This window comes from Chionomys nivalis, chromosome 3, assembly GCF_950005125.1.
Source record: "Chionomys nivalis chromosome 3, mChiNiv1.1, whole genome shotgun sequence".
In the NCBI taxonomy this organism is placed as follows: Eukaryota; Metazoa; Chordata; class Mammalia; order Rodentia; family Cricetidae; genus Chionomys; species Chionomys nivalis.
The window spans coordinates 108,671,587-108,688,319 of record NC_080088.1 but is presented as its reverse complement, the minus strand read 5'-3'; the positions used below and the strand labels follow the sequence as shown (position 1 = coordinate 108,688,319).

At 50.9% G+C, this 16,733-nt stretch overlaps 2 protein-coding genes across 3 annotated transcripts in view; one reads left to right on the top strand and one right to left on the bottom strand.

Moving 5' to 3' along the window:
• Nucleotides 1–1,627: 1,627 nt before the first annotated feature.
• Nucleotides 1,628–2,190, bottom strand: LOC130871509 (elongin-B-like; the record flags this gene model as incomplete). Its single annotated transcript, XM_057764894.1, has 1 exon — nucleotides 1,628–2,190. A coding segment is annotated over one exon (498 nt), but the record flags the coding sequence as incomplete, so codon positions are not given.
• A 3,267-nt stretch (nucleotides 2,191–5,457) lies between these two features.
• The window catches only part of Aacs (acetoacetyl-CoA synthetase), a 38,336-nt gene continuing 27,060 nt past the window's right edge, over nucleotides 5,458–16,733 (top strand). For both annotated transcript variants that reach the window (XM_057765888.1, XM_057765887.1), the window contains exons 1-3: nucleotides 5,458–5,727; nucleotides 11,993–12,096; nucleotides 13,431–13,551. In XM_057765888.1, the coding sequence (XP_057621871.1) occupies nucleotides 5,595–5,727; nucleotides 11,993–12,096; nucleotides 13,431–13,551 (358 nt within the window). In that variant the 5' untranslated portion in view covers nucleotides 5,458–5,594. The remainder of the gene's footprint in view (nucleotides 5,728–11,992; nucleotides 12,097–13,430; nucleotides 13,552–16,733) is intronic.

Genomic DNA, 16,733 nt, shown 5'->3' with positions numbered 1-16,733 from the left:
TGATCCTTACGCCTCCACCTCCCTAGAGCTTGGGTTAGAGATGCGCGTTATCACATTGGGTTCATGTGATGCTGGACATCAAACCCAGGACTTCATACCAACCACGCCAGCAACAAACACACATCTCCAAGCCATCTGAGGCCTTTCAGGACGTTCCTTCTCTCTGTGTTAGAAAGAGTACGGTTGGAGTAAGAAGGCCCCGAAAGGCTCCTCTGGAAGTGGTGCCACTCCTGGGCTGTATGTGTGTCTGGGGCATGTTAAAGACGTGGAGGTGTAGGACAGTGCCTGGCTATTCTGCTTCTAACTTTCTTCTCCTAGGATTCTCTCACAGGGGCTGCATGGGCGAGGAGGAGGAGGTACAAAGAGTGAAGAGCCTGTTGGATGGCTGCCATTCTCTTACCCCATGAAGACTGGGGTAAGCTCCTGGACAACTGGTGCGGGAGAACTGTCTGTATTCTGTCAATCATGTTTTGAATAAATGCTGATTGGCCAGGCAGGAAGTATAGGTGGGGTGATGAGAACAGAATTTTGGGAAGGAGCCGGGCGGTGGTGGCGCACGCCTTTAATCCCAGCACTCGGGAGGCAGAGGCAGGCGGATCTCTGCGAGTTCGAGGCCAGCCTGGTCTACAAGAGCTAGTTCCAGGACAGGAACCAAAAAGCTACGGAGAAACCCTGTCTCGAAAAATCCAAAAAAAAAAAAAAAAAAAAAAGAATTTTGGGAAGGAGGAAGCCCATTCCTCCTACACCTGCTCAGACCACTGAAGAAGCAACATGTGATCTGCTCGGGTGGGAAAGGTACTGAGCCATGTGGCTAATGTAGATGAGAATAATGGGTTAATATAAGCTACAAGAGCTAATAAGTAGCCTGAGCTAATAGGCCAATCAGTTATAACCTAATGTAGACTCTCTGTGTAATTTTCTCGAGGATTAAATGACTGGGGGACCGGGCGGGACAGAAACCCCAACAAACCCGGCCCTCATGTTACAGACAACCCAGGCTTCCTCGGGTCTCTGCATGCCACCCTGCAGTGAGCAGCCACTGGGGACTTTCTGAAAGAGTGTTCCTTAGACTGTGGCTTTTGGTGGACCAGCCACCGCAGCTGTGTTGACCTCGCCGGACTAGGATTTTTCTCTCATGGAAACTGCCTTCTGCAGATGAAGGGATGAGGATCTCTTCGAGGTGAACCAACTTCTGAGTGATAACATACTTCTGAGACTCCCCACTGGAGACAGCGCAGGAACACAGACCCAGCCGTGGGCATGTGACTGGGGTGTGTGTATGTACATCTGTATGTGTCTGTCAGGGAGGTGGATGCATCTGGAACCACTTGTGTGCATGCAGCAAGCACCCAGGCTAAAGTTGGAATCTCTGTGTGCTTGTCATGATGGGCAAATGGAAATTGGTTACCACGTGCTGGTGTGAGAGCTGGAGAGATGGCTCAGTGGCTAAGAACACTTGCTGTTCTTCCAGAGGACTTGAGTTTGGTTCTCAGCAGTGACATCTGGCAGCTCCCAACCGTCTGGAACTCCAGGTCCAGGGGATCTGATTTCTTCTTCTGGTCCACACACATGTGGCACTTGCAAACACAGATAGATACATACACATAAAGTCTTTTTTTTTTTTTTTTTTGGACAGCCAAATCATCTTTATTGAGGGAATGGGTCTTTAGGAGTGGGGGTGGGCCTGGGCCCTCACTGCACAGCTTGTTCATTGGCACTGCCTCCAGAATCCTGTGGCTTCATCACATCTGGAAGCTCTGGAGGGCTGGAGAAGGGCTCAATGCGCAGTGCTTCAAAGGCATCATCTGCTCGAAAGGCCAGGCCCACTGTGGCTGGGGCCTGTGGCCGTGCTGTCTGGCTAGTGAAGCCACACTCGCCCAGAGTTTTTCCATCATCAAGGAGCTGGTCATCCTTGTACAGCCGCTGCTCATCCGGCGGCCGCTTGAGGATGCCCTCAACGATGCGCTTCAGCTCGAACACCGTACTCGACTCCTTGGCGTCCGTGAAGATGGTGGTCTTGTGGCGCCGGATCATGAGAAACACGTCCTGAGGATGGTGGGCCCGCGTCAACGCCAGCCCGCGGCCCCCGCCCGGCCCCGGCGCCCCCGCCGCCCCCGGCCCCGCGCCCCTCCCCCCCGCGCCCGCTCCCTCATAAAGTCTTTTAAAAGATCTGACAGTGGGGGCTGGAGAGACGGCTCAGAGGTTAAGAGCATTGCCTGCTCTTCCAAAGGTCCTGAGTTCAATTCCCAGCAACCACATGGTGGTTCACAGCCATCTGTAATGGGGTCTGGTGCCCTCTTCTGGCCTGTAGACATAAACACAGACAGAATATTGTATACATTAAAAAAAAAAAAAAAGATCTGTGGAGGCAGAGACTTGGCAGGGCTCCAGTGATGCCGAGAGCTGCCTCTGTGAGGCTGATGGGACTGCTAAGAGATCAAGTTGGGATAATAAATATGAAACAGAAAGGTCTCAGAACTTGTATACTATTTGGTTTCTAATTGTCAAAGTGACACAAATTATACTTTCCTTAGAAGAGGGACCCTCAACTGAAAAACCGCCTCCAGGTTGGCCTGCGGTATGTCTGTGGGAGACTTTCTTGACTACTGATTGATGTAAAAGGGTCCAGCCCACTGTGGGTAGTGCCCATCCCCGGGAAGACAGTCCTGGGTTGTCTAAGAAAGCAGGCTGAGCAAACCATGGGGTGTAGTCCAGTGATAGGCTTTTTTCTTGTTTTTCTTTTTCTTTTTTCCCCTTTTTACCTCTGTTCCTGCTTGAGTTCCTGCCCTGTCTTCCCTCAGTAATGGACTGTGACCTAGAAGTAGAAGCCAGATAAACCCTCTCCTCCTCAAGTTGTTTTTGGTTTCTCACAGCAAACCAGAACAATACAGAACCAACTTACAGTAGGGTGTCCTTAACAGCCCTCTTTCCATGCCCTTAGCCTGGAGCCAGCTGTCTATCTGAGAAGCATCATCATCTCTTGTAACATCATCTACCTTCACCCCTGGAATACTTGCTAATTCCCAGTGCTTACCAAGGAGATGAGGCCCAGTGTTTAGGTCCTGAGGGCTCTACCTGTGTGAACAGATTTGTGTTGGTGGTTCTTTTTTTTTTTTTTTTTTAAGATTTATTTATTTATTACGTCTTCAGTATTCTGCCTGTATGTGTACCTGCACCTCAGAAGAAGGCACCAGATCTCATTATAGATGGTTGTGAGCCACCATGTGGTTGCTGGGAATTGAACTCAGGACCTCTGGAAGAAGAGTCAGTGCTCTTAACTGCTGAGCCATCTCTCCAGCCCCTCTTTTTTTTTTTTTTTTTTTTTTTTTTCCTTCCCCTAAACATACAGCACTGGTATTCCCAGGCGGTCTCCCATCCAAGCCCAACCCTGCTTAACTTCCAAGATCAGACAAGATCAGATCAGGTGCATTCAGGGTGTTTTGGTCATAGACAAGTGCTAGTTCCTAAGAGGCTGTGGGTGTCTACTTCTGTCTTTGCTTTCTTCCTCTCTTCATGTCCCAGGTTCTCTTTTGCCCTCTCCCTCCTCGCAACTGGGGGAAGCAGGAAGACCCACACCTGAGGAAGCATCTAGACTTTTATTTACACCCCAGTTCTAGAGCCATAAGAAATCACCCCTGGGGCTGGGAAGGTGGCTAAGCAGGCTAATGTCTGCTGTACAGGCAAGAGAACCTGAGTTTGCTCCCCAGAACCTGCGTGAAAAAATCCAGGTGTGGTGTGGCACACGTCTCAGCACTGTAGAGGGGAGGTAGAGACAGGTGGATCCCTGGAGCTTACTGGTTGGCCACTCTAGCCTACTTGGCGAGTCCCGGGATGGTGAGAGATCATGTCTTTAAAAAAAAGCAAGAGTCTGGGGAGGCGGCTCAGTGGTTAAGAGCACTGGCTGCTCTTCCAGAAGACCGGGGTTTGATTCCTAAGACCCCCATGGTGGCTCACAACCATCTATAACTCCAGTCTCAGGAAATCTGACACCCTCCTCTGGCCTCCATGGGCACCAGACAAGCACATGGTACACAGACATTTGCAGGCAAAGCACCCATACACAACAAACAAAAACAAACAAACACCCCTCCCCACTAATAAAGTGGGAGCCAGGCAAAGTGTCCTACACTTTGAATCCCTAGCACTTGGAAGACAGAGGCAGGCAGATCTCTGTGAGTTCAAGGTCTGCCTGGTCTCTATAGTGAATTCCAGGCCAGCTAAAGCTACAGAATCAGGCCCTGTCTCAAAATAAAAAAAAAAAAAAAAAAAAAAAAAAAAAAAGGAAAAGAAAAGAAAAAGAGGAATGACACCCACGATTGACCTCTGGCCTCCACTCACAAGCACCTACCTCCAAGAACATACACATTACAAAGGAAGAAAGGAAAGTCGCTTGTTTTGGGGTATTTTAGATACCTTGTAGGTAGCAAAACACAAAATAGATTGCCAAGACTATTAGCATCCAATAGGTTCCCACCACAGTAGAACCCTCCCAGCATGCCTTCTGTCTTTTGGAAACTTCTGATGGCCTCATCCCACCCAGAGTCAAAGTCAACACCTCTGATGCTCCCCAGGACCAACGAGAACTACCACCATTTCCTTCATGACCTTGTCTTCTACCCCAGAGCTAAGGGACCAGACCTGGCCTTTTTGGACGCTGACACTCCACAGGACACAGTGTTCCTGCCTTGGGGGCTCCCTCTACTTGAAAACCTGCAAGATTTCCCAAAGTTCTCCTTCTGTCACCTTAAAGCTACTGAGCGAAGTCAGACTGAGCCACATCCTTAGCCCTCTTTTTTCGTTTTGAGATAGGGCTTTATTAAGGCTGCCCAGGCTGGTTCGAACTCACTCTGTAGCAAGGATGCCCTTGAAACCCAGGCTAGACCCTCCTGCGTCTTCCTTCCAAGTGTTTGGGGTCCAGGCTGAAGTGGAACTTACCGTCATCCTCCTGCCTCAGTCTCCAGAGTGCTGGGTTTCAGGCTTGCCCCAGAATGTCCTCTGTTTAACGCTTTTATTTTCGGTCCTGAGGATGGACCTGGAGTCTCACTCGCTCCATCTTTTGTTATAATACATACCCCACATACCGGTTACAACATCCTTGTGGGATGCGTGCATTGACACGCGTTTTTAGAGGTCTTCCTCCTCCGCAGACATCTGTCTGCAAGCGTTTTCTGCTTGAGACACCTCCGCAACTAAGTGACTGTAGAAGGAGCAACTTAATCTTGAATAAATGAATGAATGAATGAATGAATGAACGCGAGGGAAACACCCAGCAAGTTCTGCAACAGGTGAGGGCGTGGACCATGCTCACCGCGTCTGCGCAGGCCAGCGCGCTTTTTTTGGCAGCGAGCGCTCCATTCTCAGGCACCGCGGAGGGTTACAGAGAAGGGCGTGGTTTCAAGAGGTGTGGCTTTCTGGAGGCGGGGCGAAGCCTGCGTGGGGGCGTGGCCAGGTCGGGTGTCCCGCAGGCCGCGCGGGCGCTGGCTCAGTCTCGCGCCGTCGTTCGTCCGCCCTGTGCCGAGCGGCTCGGCGCCTTACGCTCTACGCCGTCCCCGCAGTCCCGGCCCGGCTGACCCCGGCCACGCAACTTCGCGACCATGTCCAAGCTGGCGAAGCTCGGGCGCGAGGAGATTATGGAGTGCCAGGTGATGTGGGAGCCTGACAGCAAGAAGGACACGCTGATGGACCGCTTCCGGGCGGCCGTGGGTGCCGCCTGCGGCCTGGCGCTGGGTGAGTGCGGGGCACGCGGCTAGTACACCCCCCGTTCCGGGCCTTCCCGGAAGCGGTTCACTCCAGAGAGGCCCGCTCTAGGAAGGTCCTTCCTAGCAGTTGGGATAAGCCTGTGATGAATGGATGGATGGATAGCCGGGGTCCCTGTATTGGGGTTGGGGAAACCCCCTGACTTGGGGTATCCTCTAGGGAGGTTCCTCTTTGGTCCCTTGATGAATGCCTAGTGTCCCTGTCTTGGAGTTGTGGGAGCCCATCCTTGTCTTGGGGTCCTCCTCTAGGGAGGTCCCTCCTAGTTGTTACCATGGACCTCTGGTGGATGGATGGCCAGAGTCCCTGTCCTGGAGTTGGGGGAGCAGCCCATGGTTCCTGGTCCTCCTCTAGGAGGTGCTGGTCTTTTGATGGTGTATCCTTCACTGTTGTGGGTAGCATCGCCTCATACAGAGGCCTCCCTCCTGGCTGCAGCACCTTCCTGTAGGTGAGGCACACTCTCTGGAAATGGCAATCCCCCCTCTGGTTCCTTGGATCTTTTGCTAGGTTTACCTGCTTGGGAAGTGGCTCCTGGGGTCTTGACTTTCAGCTTGTGGGGACTTCTGTTTGGTCTGATGTGCAATTCTTTTTGAGTTCGTAGGATTCAAGTGACAGGCTCCCTCCATTTGCCTTTGCTAGGGACCACTTGAAATTTCAGGTCCCTGAAAAGGTCGAAGTTTGTTCATCCTCCCTCCTTTAAGGTTGTGGTAGATGTTTAAACTCCCAGCCCCCAGACAGACCCTCCTTCCAGCCACCACCCTGATCTGTCTGGTTGTGGGTGGGGTAGAGGCCCTTCTGGGTGAGGCTCTTTCCTTATGCCCTCCCAGGGATCCATAAGGCTTGGCTAGTCCCGTGGCCTTCTCTCTCATGTGTCTGTAGAGGGTTTTCAACTCACAGTGGCTTTCTTTTTCATTTCTATCCCCCCCTGCCCCCCTTCCCACCCCCTCCCAACCATAGGGACCTCCTTTGTTTCTGTTGGTGTCAATGTCTGTCTTGCTCCCAGGATCTTTCTCAGGGGGTTCCTTCCTGAATCTTCTCTTCCCCCACCCTGAGCCGCAGTCCAATGGGTCTCCTCCCCAGTGTTTGAACAGCACTTGGCTTTCCTGCTTCCTTTTGCGTGGTCACCCTGCTTGCTGGCTGGGGTAATCTTTTTGCTGTCGTTGGGTTCTCAGGCCCTCTGCTTTCCCTTGGTGAATGAACATGGAATTGCAGGCTTGCTCAGCCTGGAGATGGAAGTGGAGCCTCCACAGGCTTCCTTTCCTTCTCTAACCTGGCTCCGCCCCTTCCCTCCTTCCCTCTTACCTGGAGACAGGTATTTGCCTGGCTGCTTGCGGGGCTTGCAGACTGTGAGCAGTGTAGGTGTAGGATTAGAGAAGAACCTTAACTCAACTCGATCAATGTCGGGATTGCTTCCGTTTCCTGTCCTCCATTCTGTGCCTGGACATCATCGGTCTCCCCGGCCAGCAGTGATGAGTGGGCCTGACACTTCAGAACTTTGCTCCACCGAGGGCGGCCCTTTGAAGTGGGCTAGACCTTTCTCCATAGCCAGAGAACAGTAGGGAACTGTAACCTGACACCCTGCAGGGACCTGGCTGCACCACTGCTGCTGTGTGTCCGGGAACCTGTCGTCAGCTTGCCCCAGGTCTCGGTTTCCTCATCTATAAAGGAGCATGCGGGAGACTACCAGTTGTATCCTGGTGGAGAGATGGCAGGCCCAGTGCCGAGCATTGAGCACTGTACACTGTCACTGGCTGGAGGTTTGCTGAGTAACCCCTTAGCTTTAATGTCCTTTCCTTCAAGTCTCTGGCTGCTGGTGGGTTCAGGCTTGATCTTTAGAGGTTTGTTGACTCTCTTGTGTTTAAAGGTTGGGGGGCAGCTTGGCGGTGGTGGCGCTGTGGTGGCGCAGCGCTTGGGAGGCTGAGGCAGGCAGATCTCTGTGAGTTCCAGGCCAGCCTGGTCTACAGAGAGAGTTCCAGGACAGCCGAGGCTACACAGAAAAACCTTGCCTTAAAAACAAACAAAAGTTGGATTACCAGCTGGGGTGGCTCACACTCAGGCACTTAGGCAGAAGGATTGCTATGAGTTCAAGGATTTCCTGGATGACAGAGTGAGACCCTGTCTCTGAAACAGTTACAGCAAAATAATGCCGAGGGGCTAGATATGGAAACCCAGAACTTGTCTGTGCAGTGTTCCCACTTCATGGGTGGTGGTTGCATGGCCCCTCCGTTTGCCCTTTCCTCCTTTCCTTCCTTCTTCCCTTTTCCTGCCTGGCCTTGGCTTTTGGGGATCTTTCAGGTCTAATTAAAATGCTGCCTTCTGAATGTTGTGTCTTTTCTCCCTGCTCCATTTGCTTTTTTGTATTGTTCTGCTCCTGCCTTGCTGGTTCACACATGGTGAGCATTCTTGTGTAGAATCACTCCTAGCAACTTTTTTTCTTTTGAGACAAGGGCTCACTCACTATGTAATCCTGGTTAGCCTCGAACTCACTATATAGATTAGGCTGGCCTTAAACTCTCAGAGATCCACTTGCTTCTGCCTCTTAAGTGCTGGAATTAAAAGCAGACATGCGCCACTACACTTGGCTGACCTTAAACTCACCATCCTGCTTTTACCTTTTGAATGTTCTGGTTACAGTCATGCACCATCCCACCCAAGCGTTTCATTTAAAACTAAGATTTTTAAATGCTAGCTCCTAGTTCAGAGTCTTGGTTAAGTGTTAAACACATTGACCCAAATGTGCCTGTGGTCACCTGGGCTTTGGATTGCTGCCCCTGAGTGGATTCCCGGCTCACTCCATGATGTAGGAAACAACAGTGGAAAAGTTCTCACACAACGTCCCCTAGGTGCTGAGATGCTATTGTGACCATCAGTTCCCTAGGTTTGTAGTGCTGGCCACGCTCCTTAATGATGTTGTTGCTGAGCACACTTCTTTTCTCTGGCGGTTGAACCCAGGGTCTCCCACATGCTAGACAGGCTCTACTAGTGATCTGCACTCTAACCCTCTCATTTTTTAATTTTTTAATTTAATTTAATTTTTTTGAGACAAGGTCTCTCTTCATAGGCCTGGCTGTCCTGGAAATCACTATGTAGACCAGGCTGGCAGATGTTCCTCCTGTCTGCCTCCTGAGCGCTGGGATTACAGATGTGTCTGGCCAGGGTCTTGACAATTGTTCAGGCTGACTTGGAACTTGCTCTGTAGACCGAACTTGGCTCTTTTGATCCTCCTGCCTCAATATCCTGAGTAGCTGGATTTACAGACCTGAGCTACCAGGCCCAACCTGAACCCGCTTTTGGGTCTAGGCAGTCTTATCAACTGGGGAAGCATTTTGCATCCAGAGCCTGCCATTCCTGAGGACCCAGTTGAGGAGGCCTGAGGGAGGGAGAGGAGCTGTGGGGCCTGTTTGGCTAGTGTTGTTTCCCACAGGTGCATGACGCTGTCTCTCTAGGGGAGCTGCCCCAGCCTTGTGCTGCCCTCTGCCTGCCTCGATTGAGGTGCCACACACTACTACATATTAAGTCTTGTGGTGGCTGGTCATGTACGTATAGACTCAATATATACCACCGAGGTGCCGTGTGTGATCTTCGTGCAGATGGAGGGGTGATACCAATGGTGGATGCCTTTGAGTGCCTTTCCTATGCAGGTGTTCTCACAGTTCTGGGTCCTCAGTGACCCTGGGATAGGCATCACTAGCCTCCCCCTACGGAGAGAGAAACTGAGGCTCAGAGGGGGTCAGTAACGTCTGCGGTCGCTCAGAGTGGCAGGGGTTGAGTGCAGTTGATGTAGGTTTTGTTCTCTGTGGCCCTGTGTCCTATTGGTTTCCACAGCAGCTGTGTCACCACCTGCATTCATTAGCCTGCAGTGCCCCTGCTCAGAGGTCGGACAGCTCGCCCCAGGCCATTTGCTCAGAAGCGGCAGAATGGGTGATAATCTGACTTACCTAGCCTGACCTGGAGCAGGAGTAAATTCTTTCACTTGTGTGGGAGAATCTGAAGCCTTTTGTCAACAGTTTGAGGTGGCCCATGTGGGAAACTATGTCCTGGAGAGGCAGAGTGACCTGTCAGAGCCTGACCAGCAAAATCACTCTGCCTCAACATTTTTTATTCAAGACAGGGTTTCTCTGTAACCTTGGAGCCTGTCCTGGCCCCCGAGGGCTGAGATTTAAGGTGTCCACCACCCACCACCACCACCCTTGCAAGGCTCAACCTTTAGACATTCCCTGACTTGCGTTTCCCAGCGTGCTAGATCTACTTTGTATATTTCCCACCTGGGGCCCAGAGGAGGTTGAGACATTGTTGCCATGACCCAGCTGCCTTCTTGAAGTCTAGAACTGCAAAGCCCCACATCCGACTTTGCTGTGTCTTTCCCCCTTGTCTCTTCATCTCCAGACACTTTGCTTCCCTTGCTGCATGTTCCCGCTCCTACTCCCGGTCCCCCTTTCCCCCCTCCCCCGCTGCAGCTGTCCACTCTTGTACACTAAGCGCGCCTCAACCTCTGAGCTGCCTCTCTAGCTCCCACACCCAGTTTTTAGCTGGGCAGGATCTGCAGAGGGAGCTCAGGTGGCTTTGGGTCTCTTGTAGCACACCAGTCCCTGCTGCATTCTCTCATCTCTGTCTTGCAGAGACTCACAGGGTCCCTGAAGCACAAGTTCACGTGCACATGTTGAGTATTGTTTCAGGTAGTTTGGTTGGGTTTCTTTCACATGCCTGGGTTACCAGAGGAACCTGCACCCCGAGACAGGAGTCTGAGGGAGTGAGTTCCAGGTTTCAGTGATACCACCCAGCCCGAATCCTCTTTTTAATTCTTATTTTTGAAAGTGGTCTCAGTCACCTCGCCCAGGCAGACCTTGAATTCAACTAGGCTGGCCTTGAACTTATCTCCCAGTCTTAGCTCCTGGGCAGCTGGAATTCTTGCCCCAAGCCTGGCCTGCAGGTCAGTTTTGGGTGAGCACATGTTCTGTTAAACAAACCTGGAGACAGCCTGGTGGTGGTGGCTCACGTTTAATCTCAGCACTCGGGAGGCAGAGGCACTCAGTTCTCTATGAGGCAGAGACTAGCCTGGTCTATATAGTGAGACTCTATCTCAAAAAGAGAGAGACAGAGAGATAAGAGAAACACACACCAAGAATAAACTTTCAGAGTAGGTGCTGGAGAGAGAACTCAGTAAGGAAGGGCACCTACTGCTAGGGGAGATGACTTAAGTTTGATCCCCCAAATCCCCATAGCAGAAGGAGAGAATAGGCTCCCGAAAGTTCTGTGTGAATTTGTGTGTATACTAGCATCCCCCCCCCCAATAAAAAGTAGCTATGTTTGTTAAGCAGGGACTGAGGAGTTGACTCAGGTGGCTACTGTGCAAGCTTGAGGACGGAATTGGGTCCGCAGACCCACATCAGAAAGGCTGCTGTTCCTGTAATCCTTGCTGTGGACAACTGGGGCTCACTGTAGCCAGCCTAACCTATTCGGCCAGCTCCAGGTCCCAGTAAGAGATCATCTCAAAAACCAAGCTGGGGCTGGGAAGATCACTCCAGGTTAAGAGTATATGATATTCTTGTAGAAACCTGAATTCAGTTCCCAGCACCCACATGGCAGCTCACAGTTGTCTGCAATTCTCGTTCCAGGGGACTGGACTTTCTCTTCTGGCCTCCATGGGCACCAGGCACAAATGATGCACAGATGTACAGGAAGGCAAAACACTCATACATATATAATAAACAAATCTTTAATTTCAGCACTCAGGAGGCAGAAGTGGGCAGGTCTCTGTGAGTTCAAGGCCAGCTTGGTCTACAAAGTGAGTTCCAGGACAGCCACAGCCAGGGCAATTACACAGAGAAACCCTATCTTGAAAAACCAACCAACCAACCAACCAAACAAACAAACAAACAAACAAACAAACAAAAATCTTTAAAAAACCCAGACAGATAAATAGATGGTGACTGAGGAACGGCACCTGTGCCTCCACATGGGCACACACATACATGCACACAAAGATACCAAGCCGAGTGTGGTGCTGCGCCCCTGTAGTCCCCAGAGGGCTGTAGCAGGAGGATCAAGAGTTTGAGGCCAGCCTGGGCCCTCTTGGGGACTGTGTATGAAGGGGGGTTTAGTTCTTCCCAGTCACTCAGGGTGTTAGAGTCACAGAGTCTTTGGCATGTGAGGTTCTCAGGCCCCAGGCTTACCGCTAAGGGGGTCCCTTTTGAGACTGGGCTGAAAGGTGCTGTTTTTCTTTCTTTTTTTCTTTTAGGGAATTATGATGACTTGTACCACTGGTCTGTACGGTCATATTCAGACTTCTGGGCTGAGTTCTGGAAGTTCAGTGGGATAGTCCACTCACGAATGTATGATGAGGTAAGTGGGTCTGGCCACACTCATGTCCCCTCTCATGTCTGCTTTTAAAATCCCATGTGTGGGCCAGCAACACAGCTCAGTGGCCTGATCATTTGAGCTTGACCCCCTGGGACCCACATGGTGGGAAGAGAGAATTGACTTCTCCAAGTTCTTTATACCTCCTCGCAGTGAACACCCCTCGTACATGCACATATTAAACATGTCAGAGGTGGGGTGTTGTGACTGTGGAGAGGCGGCTCAGAGGTTCAGAGCATTATTGGCTGCTCTTCCAAGGATCTGGGTTCAATTCCCAGCACTCATACACAGCTCACAACAGCCTGTAACTCTGGTTGCAGGGGACCCAATGTCCTCCTCTGGCTTCTACAGGCTTCCTCTGCACACATGTGGTGCACAAACATTCATGCAGGCAAAACATTCACACGTACTATAAAATAAAAAAATAAAAGTTAAAATAGCACACAGGAGGCTGAAGCAATAGGATTGTAAGCTTGGAGCCAACCTGGGCTACATAGGAAGCCGCTGTCTCAAATAGCCCCAGACAACACCTCCCTCCCACATGACAAGCCGCGTGAGATGGAGCGGAGTGTGTCTTTGAAATGGGCAGTCTGAGGTATAAGCACATCCGCATTGTTATGGTTATGTAGATTTTGAGGAGGCCTTCCAGAGAGCTTTCATCTCCTCTCGGTGGTGCTCAGTTGCTCAGTAAAATAATGCCGTGGGCCGAGAGTCGGTATCTGAAGTGCTTGTGGCAAAGCCTTCTGTGAGGCTGATGTGTGGCACTCAGGGAAGGAAGCCAAGGTCTCAGTACCAAGGGGAAGACTGAATCATGTTCCCAGAGAGTTGTGGGTGGGGTGGGAGTGGGGCAGGGCTCAGGCTTGCCTCCTGGTTTTGGTGTGTCTGTGGGCCTGGGCTCTACTGATTTTCTTTTGTGTTGGGCATGCACCTGGGGACTATGTGATACTGAGCAGGTGCTCTGCAAGTGAGCCACATTCCAGTTCCTGACATCGCTGCCCCTTCCTTTTTTTTTTTTTTCTCTCTCTGTGTAGAACTCTCTGTAGACCAGGCTGGTCTCAAACTCCTAATGCTTTTGCCTCCACCCCCTGAGTACTAGAATAACAGGCCTGAACTCCCCACTTCCGGCCTGGGCATTTCCTTTACTTCCTGTTTAGCTAAAACGGTCGTAAATAGGTGTTCAGTAAATTCTGTTGTAATTTCCGGGGGTGGCTTCCCTGAGTGCAGGGCTGGGCTGTCTCCACAGGTCAAGGGTGGTATATGGGTGATATCATCTGACATCTGAGTGGAGCCCTTGGCTCCCTTCTGCTGCCCCCCTGCAGGTCGTGGACATATCCAGAGGAATTGCAGATGTCCCTGAGTGGTTCAGAGGCAGCCGCCTCAACTATGCAGAGAACCTCCTACGGCACAAGGAGAATGACAAAGTCGCTCTTTACGTGGCCCGTGAGTCCCCTCGGTGTCCTGGGTGGTGAATGTGTGTGACCCTGTGGGTATGGAGGCGCTGCAGGGAGGGTTCCGACTGGATATTGATATATTGATCTATGCCCTCCTGACGTAACAGACCCCTCTGTGGGAGATGGAGAGGGCTGGTCTGAGGAGGGTTCGGCTGCTGCTTGTTCCCCATGTTTTTCTGTGTGTGGTGTGCATTTGTGTGTGCACCTCAGGAGTGTGCAGGTGCACAGTGTGTGAGTGTGGAGACCAGAGGGCAACTCAGGCCCTCATGCTACGGTTTTGAGTTGCTTCTGGGGCGCTGCTCACTCCCCTTTGAGTAATAACACTTTCTCCTCTTCAGTCAGGCTGTCTGCTTACTGTCGAGAGTGGGCCTTAGTGGAAGTTAAGTGGGTGGAGCTTCCTGGGGTCATTAGCTTTTTGTTCATTAGCATTTGGTTTTTTAGGCAGTGCCAATATCTACTACCAGTGAGAGCCATTGGGGTCCCTTAGGGGCTTGGCCCTAAAGCAAAAGACCAGTGTGCTGGTGTCTGTCCCACTCTGACTGGTCAGTTTCCTTAGTCTTTATCAAGGTTTTTTGTTTGTTTTGTTTACTTAGTCAGAAGTGTACAGGGGAGGGAGTGTTAAGGATCACAGGGCTTGGTGTAGGACTAAGTGAGCTTGAATGAAGTTTTTAGTTCAAAACCAAGCCATGTTACTGGTTTTTTTTTTTTTTTTTTACTCTTTGGGGGGCCTACCACCCAGCTCCTGATTATTCAGAGACTTATTCTTACTTGTGAACACCTGGCCTTAGCTTGGCTTGTTTCTAGCCAGCTTTTCTAACTTAAAGTATCCTGCTTCTCTTTAACTTCATTTTGCCTCTGGGATTTTTACCTTTCTTTATTCTATATGTCTTTCTGTCTTTCTTACTCCATGACTGGCTGTGTGACTAGGTGTCTGGCCCCTGGAATCCTCCCTTCTTCTTTTCTGGTTCCTCACTTCCCTAAGCCTAGATTTCTCCTATCTATACTCTCTGTCTGGCAGCTCTGCCTATCCCTCTCCTGCCTCGCTATTAGCTGTTCAGCTCTTTATTAGACCGATCAGGAGTTTTAGGCAGGAAAAATAACATAGTTTCACAGATTTAAACAAATGCAAAATAAAAGAATGCAACACATTTTTGCATCATTAAATAAATTCCATAGCATAAATAAATGTAACACATCTTCAGCTAATATTCTATAACACAGCCACATACTGTTGCTGTGTGACTTTAGGTAAGTTGTTCAACTTCTCTGGCTATTTCTGCACTGCCAGGTGGGACAGATGATAGCACTGTTATCCCACTGTTGTTGGGATAAGATGGGCATATCTGTTTGTTTGTGTGTGTGCTCATGCGTACATGCCATGTCTTAGAATAGTCCTCGGCACAGAGGAAATATGTGGTCTCCTCTTTAGAGGTTCTATGTTGGAAATCTGTGCTGCTTTTAACATGGCGGCTGTCCAGTTCCCATATAGCTTCCTGGAGCATCTCTGGTCCCTGCCTGAGATTTCAGAGTCCATGGCCACTTCCGACACAAATGCCTAGCACAGTGCTCATGTCAGGTTTGGGCAATGAACACCTTTTGCTTCTTCTTCCTCCCCTGGGTTCCTAGCCCCATGGTGCAGTTCAGACTGAGGTGTTGGCTCAGATACCTGCCAGCCTCTACCGTCTCCTCATGGATCCACTCCTCAGACCCAGGCAGTTGCTGGAACTGCTGCTTTGAGCCGTAGGGGCAAGTCCTCCTCTCAGGAAGTTGATGGTCTAGGGGAAGGCCCTTAGTGTTGGGAAGAACAAAATAGCCTAAAAAAAAAACTGGTGGGCTGAGGGGGCCTTGCTTTGGTCAGAGCAGCTCGGGGCAAGGCAAGGGGATGCCTTCTTTCTGTGAACTCACCTGTTCCCTGCCTCCGTCCTTGTAATCATGGCGCATGGCCTCTTGCATTCGGTTGTCCTGGCGCCTTGAACTCACAGAGATCTGCTTGCCTCTGCCTCCACTGCCTGGCTAACATTAGCTTTTTAAGGTCTGTCTTGTTGCACCCACCAGTGTTTCCTTCCTGAATACCCATAAGGTCTAAGTCTGTGTGCATCAGAGGCTTGTGAAGGCTCTGCTCCAGCCCCAGGCTCCTGGTTCAACACCGCCTTACCCTCCTCTCTGGACCGTATACACACCTGGCTCCTGGTCCGACACCGCCTTGCCTTCCTCCCTGGACTGTATACACATACACACACACACACACACACACACACACACACACACGTGTGCTTTACTCGGTGCTCACATGGTTTACGAGCTCTTGATTTCTCTCACTGCAATATGGGAACAGACTTAACCTCTTAAACCTTAAACCCAAAACCACAAAACAGCGGCCTTCCTGACGTTAGGAGACACTGAACTACTTCTCAGGGTTTGTGGTGCGGACATTCTGGTGGGTGCTGAGCCAAGGGTGATCCACATCCCCGTGCCCCAGTCCCCTCTCTCCTAGAACACAGCTCATCTGGGTTGGCATTTCTGTAAATTCTGTCTACCGTGGGTGGAGGAGCCCTCTTCTATCTCACTCTCTGTCCCCTCCCTTAAAAGTGGAGTTTTGCTGAGCCCACTTTCCTTCTTCTTGTCAGAGCGGCAGGTGCCCCTAAGCCAGGGCTCCCTGTCAGCCTGTAAATTTGTGCTGAGAAGTAAGCTCAGGGTCTGACACCTTGCACTGAGCTTGCTCTCTTCCCTGGCCCAGAGTTGGCCTTCCCAAGGCTCGTGGTGAGCAGCATGGGAACTTGAAGATCACTGGTGTTTCATTTTCTGCTGTTTTTCCAGAAACTCACCTCTGCCCCCGTGCCCCACAGGTGTCACCTGACTGCACCCCGCTCACCTAGGCATCCACTACAGCACTCAGGCTTCCTGCACTAAAGCCACCGGCGTGTCAGCATCGAGGCTTTTGTCAGCACAGCCGCAGTGCTCTCTGAGCTTTGCCACCAGGGATAAAAATGGCCCAGGTTGTAGATACGGCACACACCAGGACACCAGTTTTGTGCCTCAGGGAATGAGGAGGCTCGCTCTCTTTGCAATTTCAAACCACAAAACTCCCTGCCTCCTCTTCCCAAAGCCATTGACCTTCCAGGACTCCATTTCCTTCACAGCGCAGTGCAGTGGCTGTGCAGGGTGACAAAA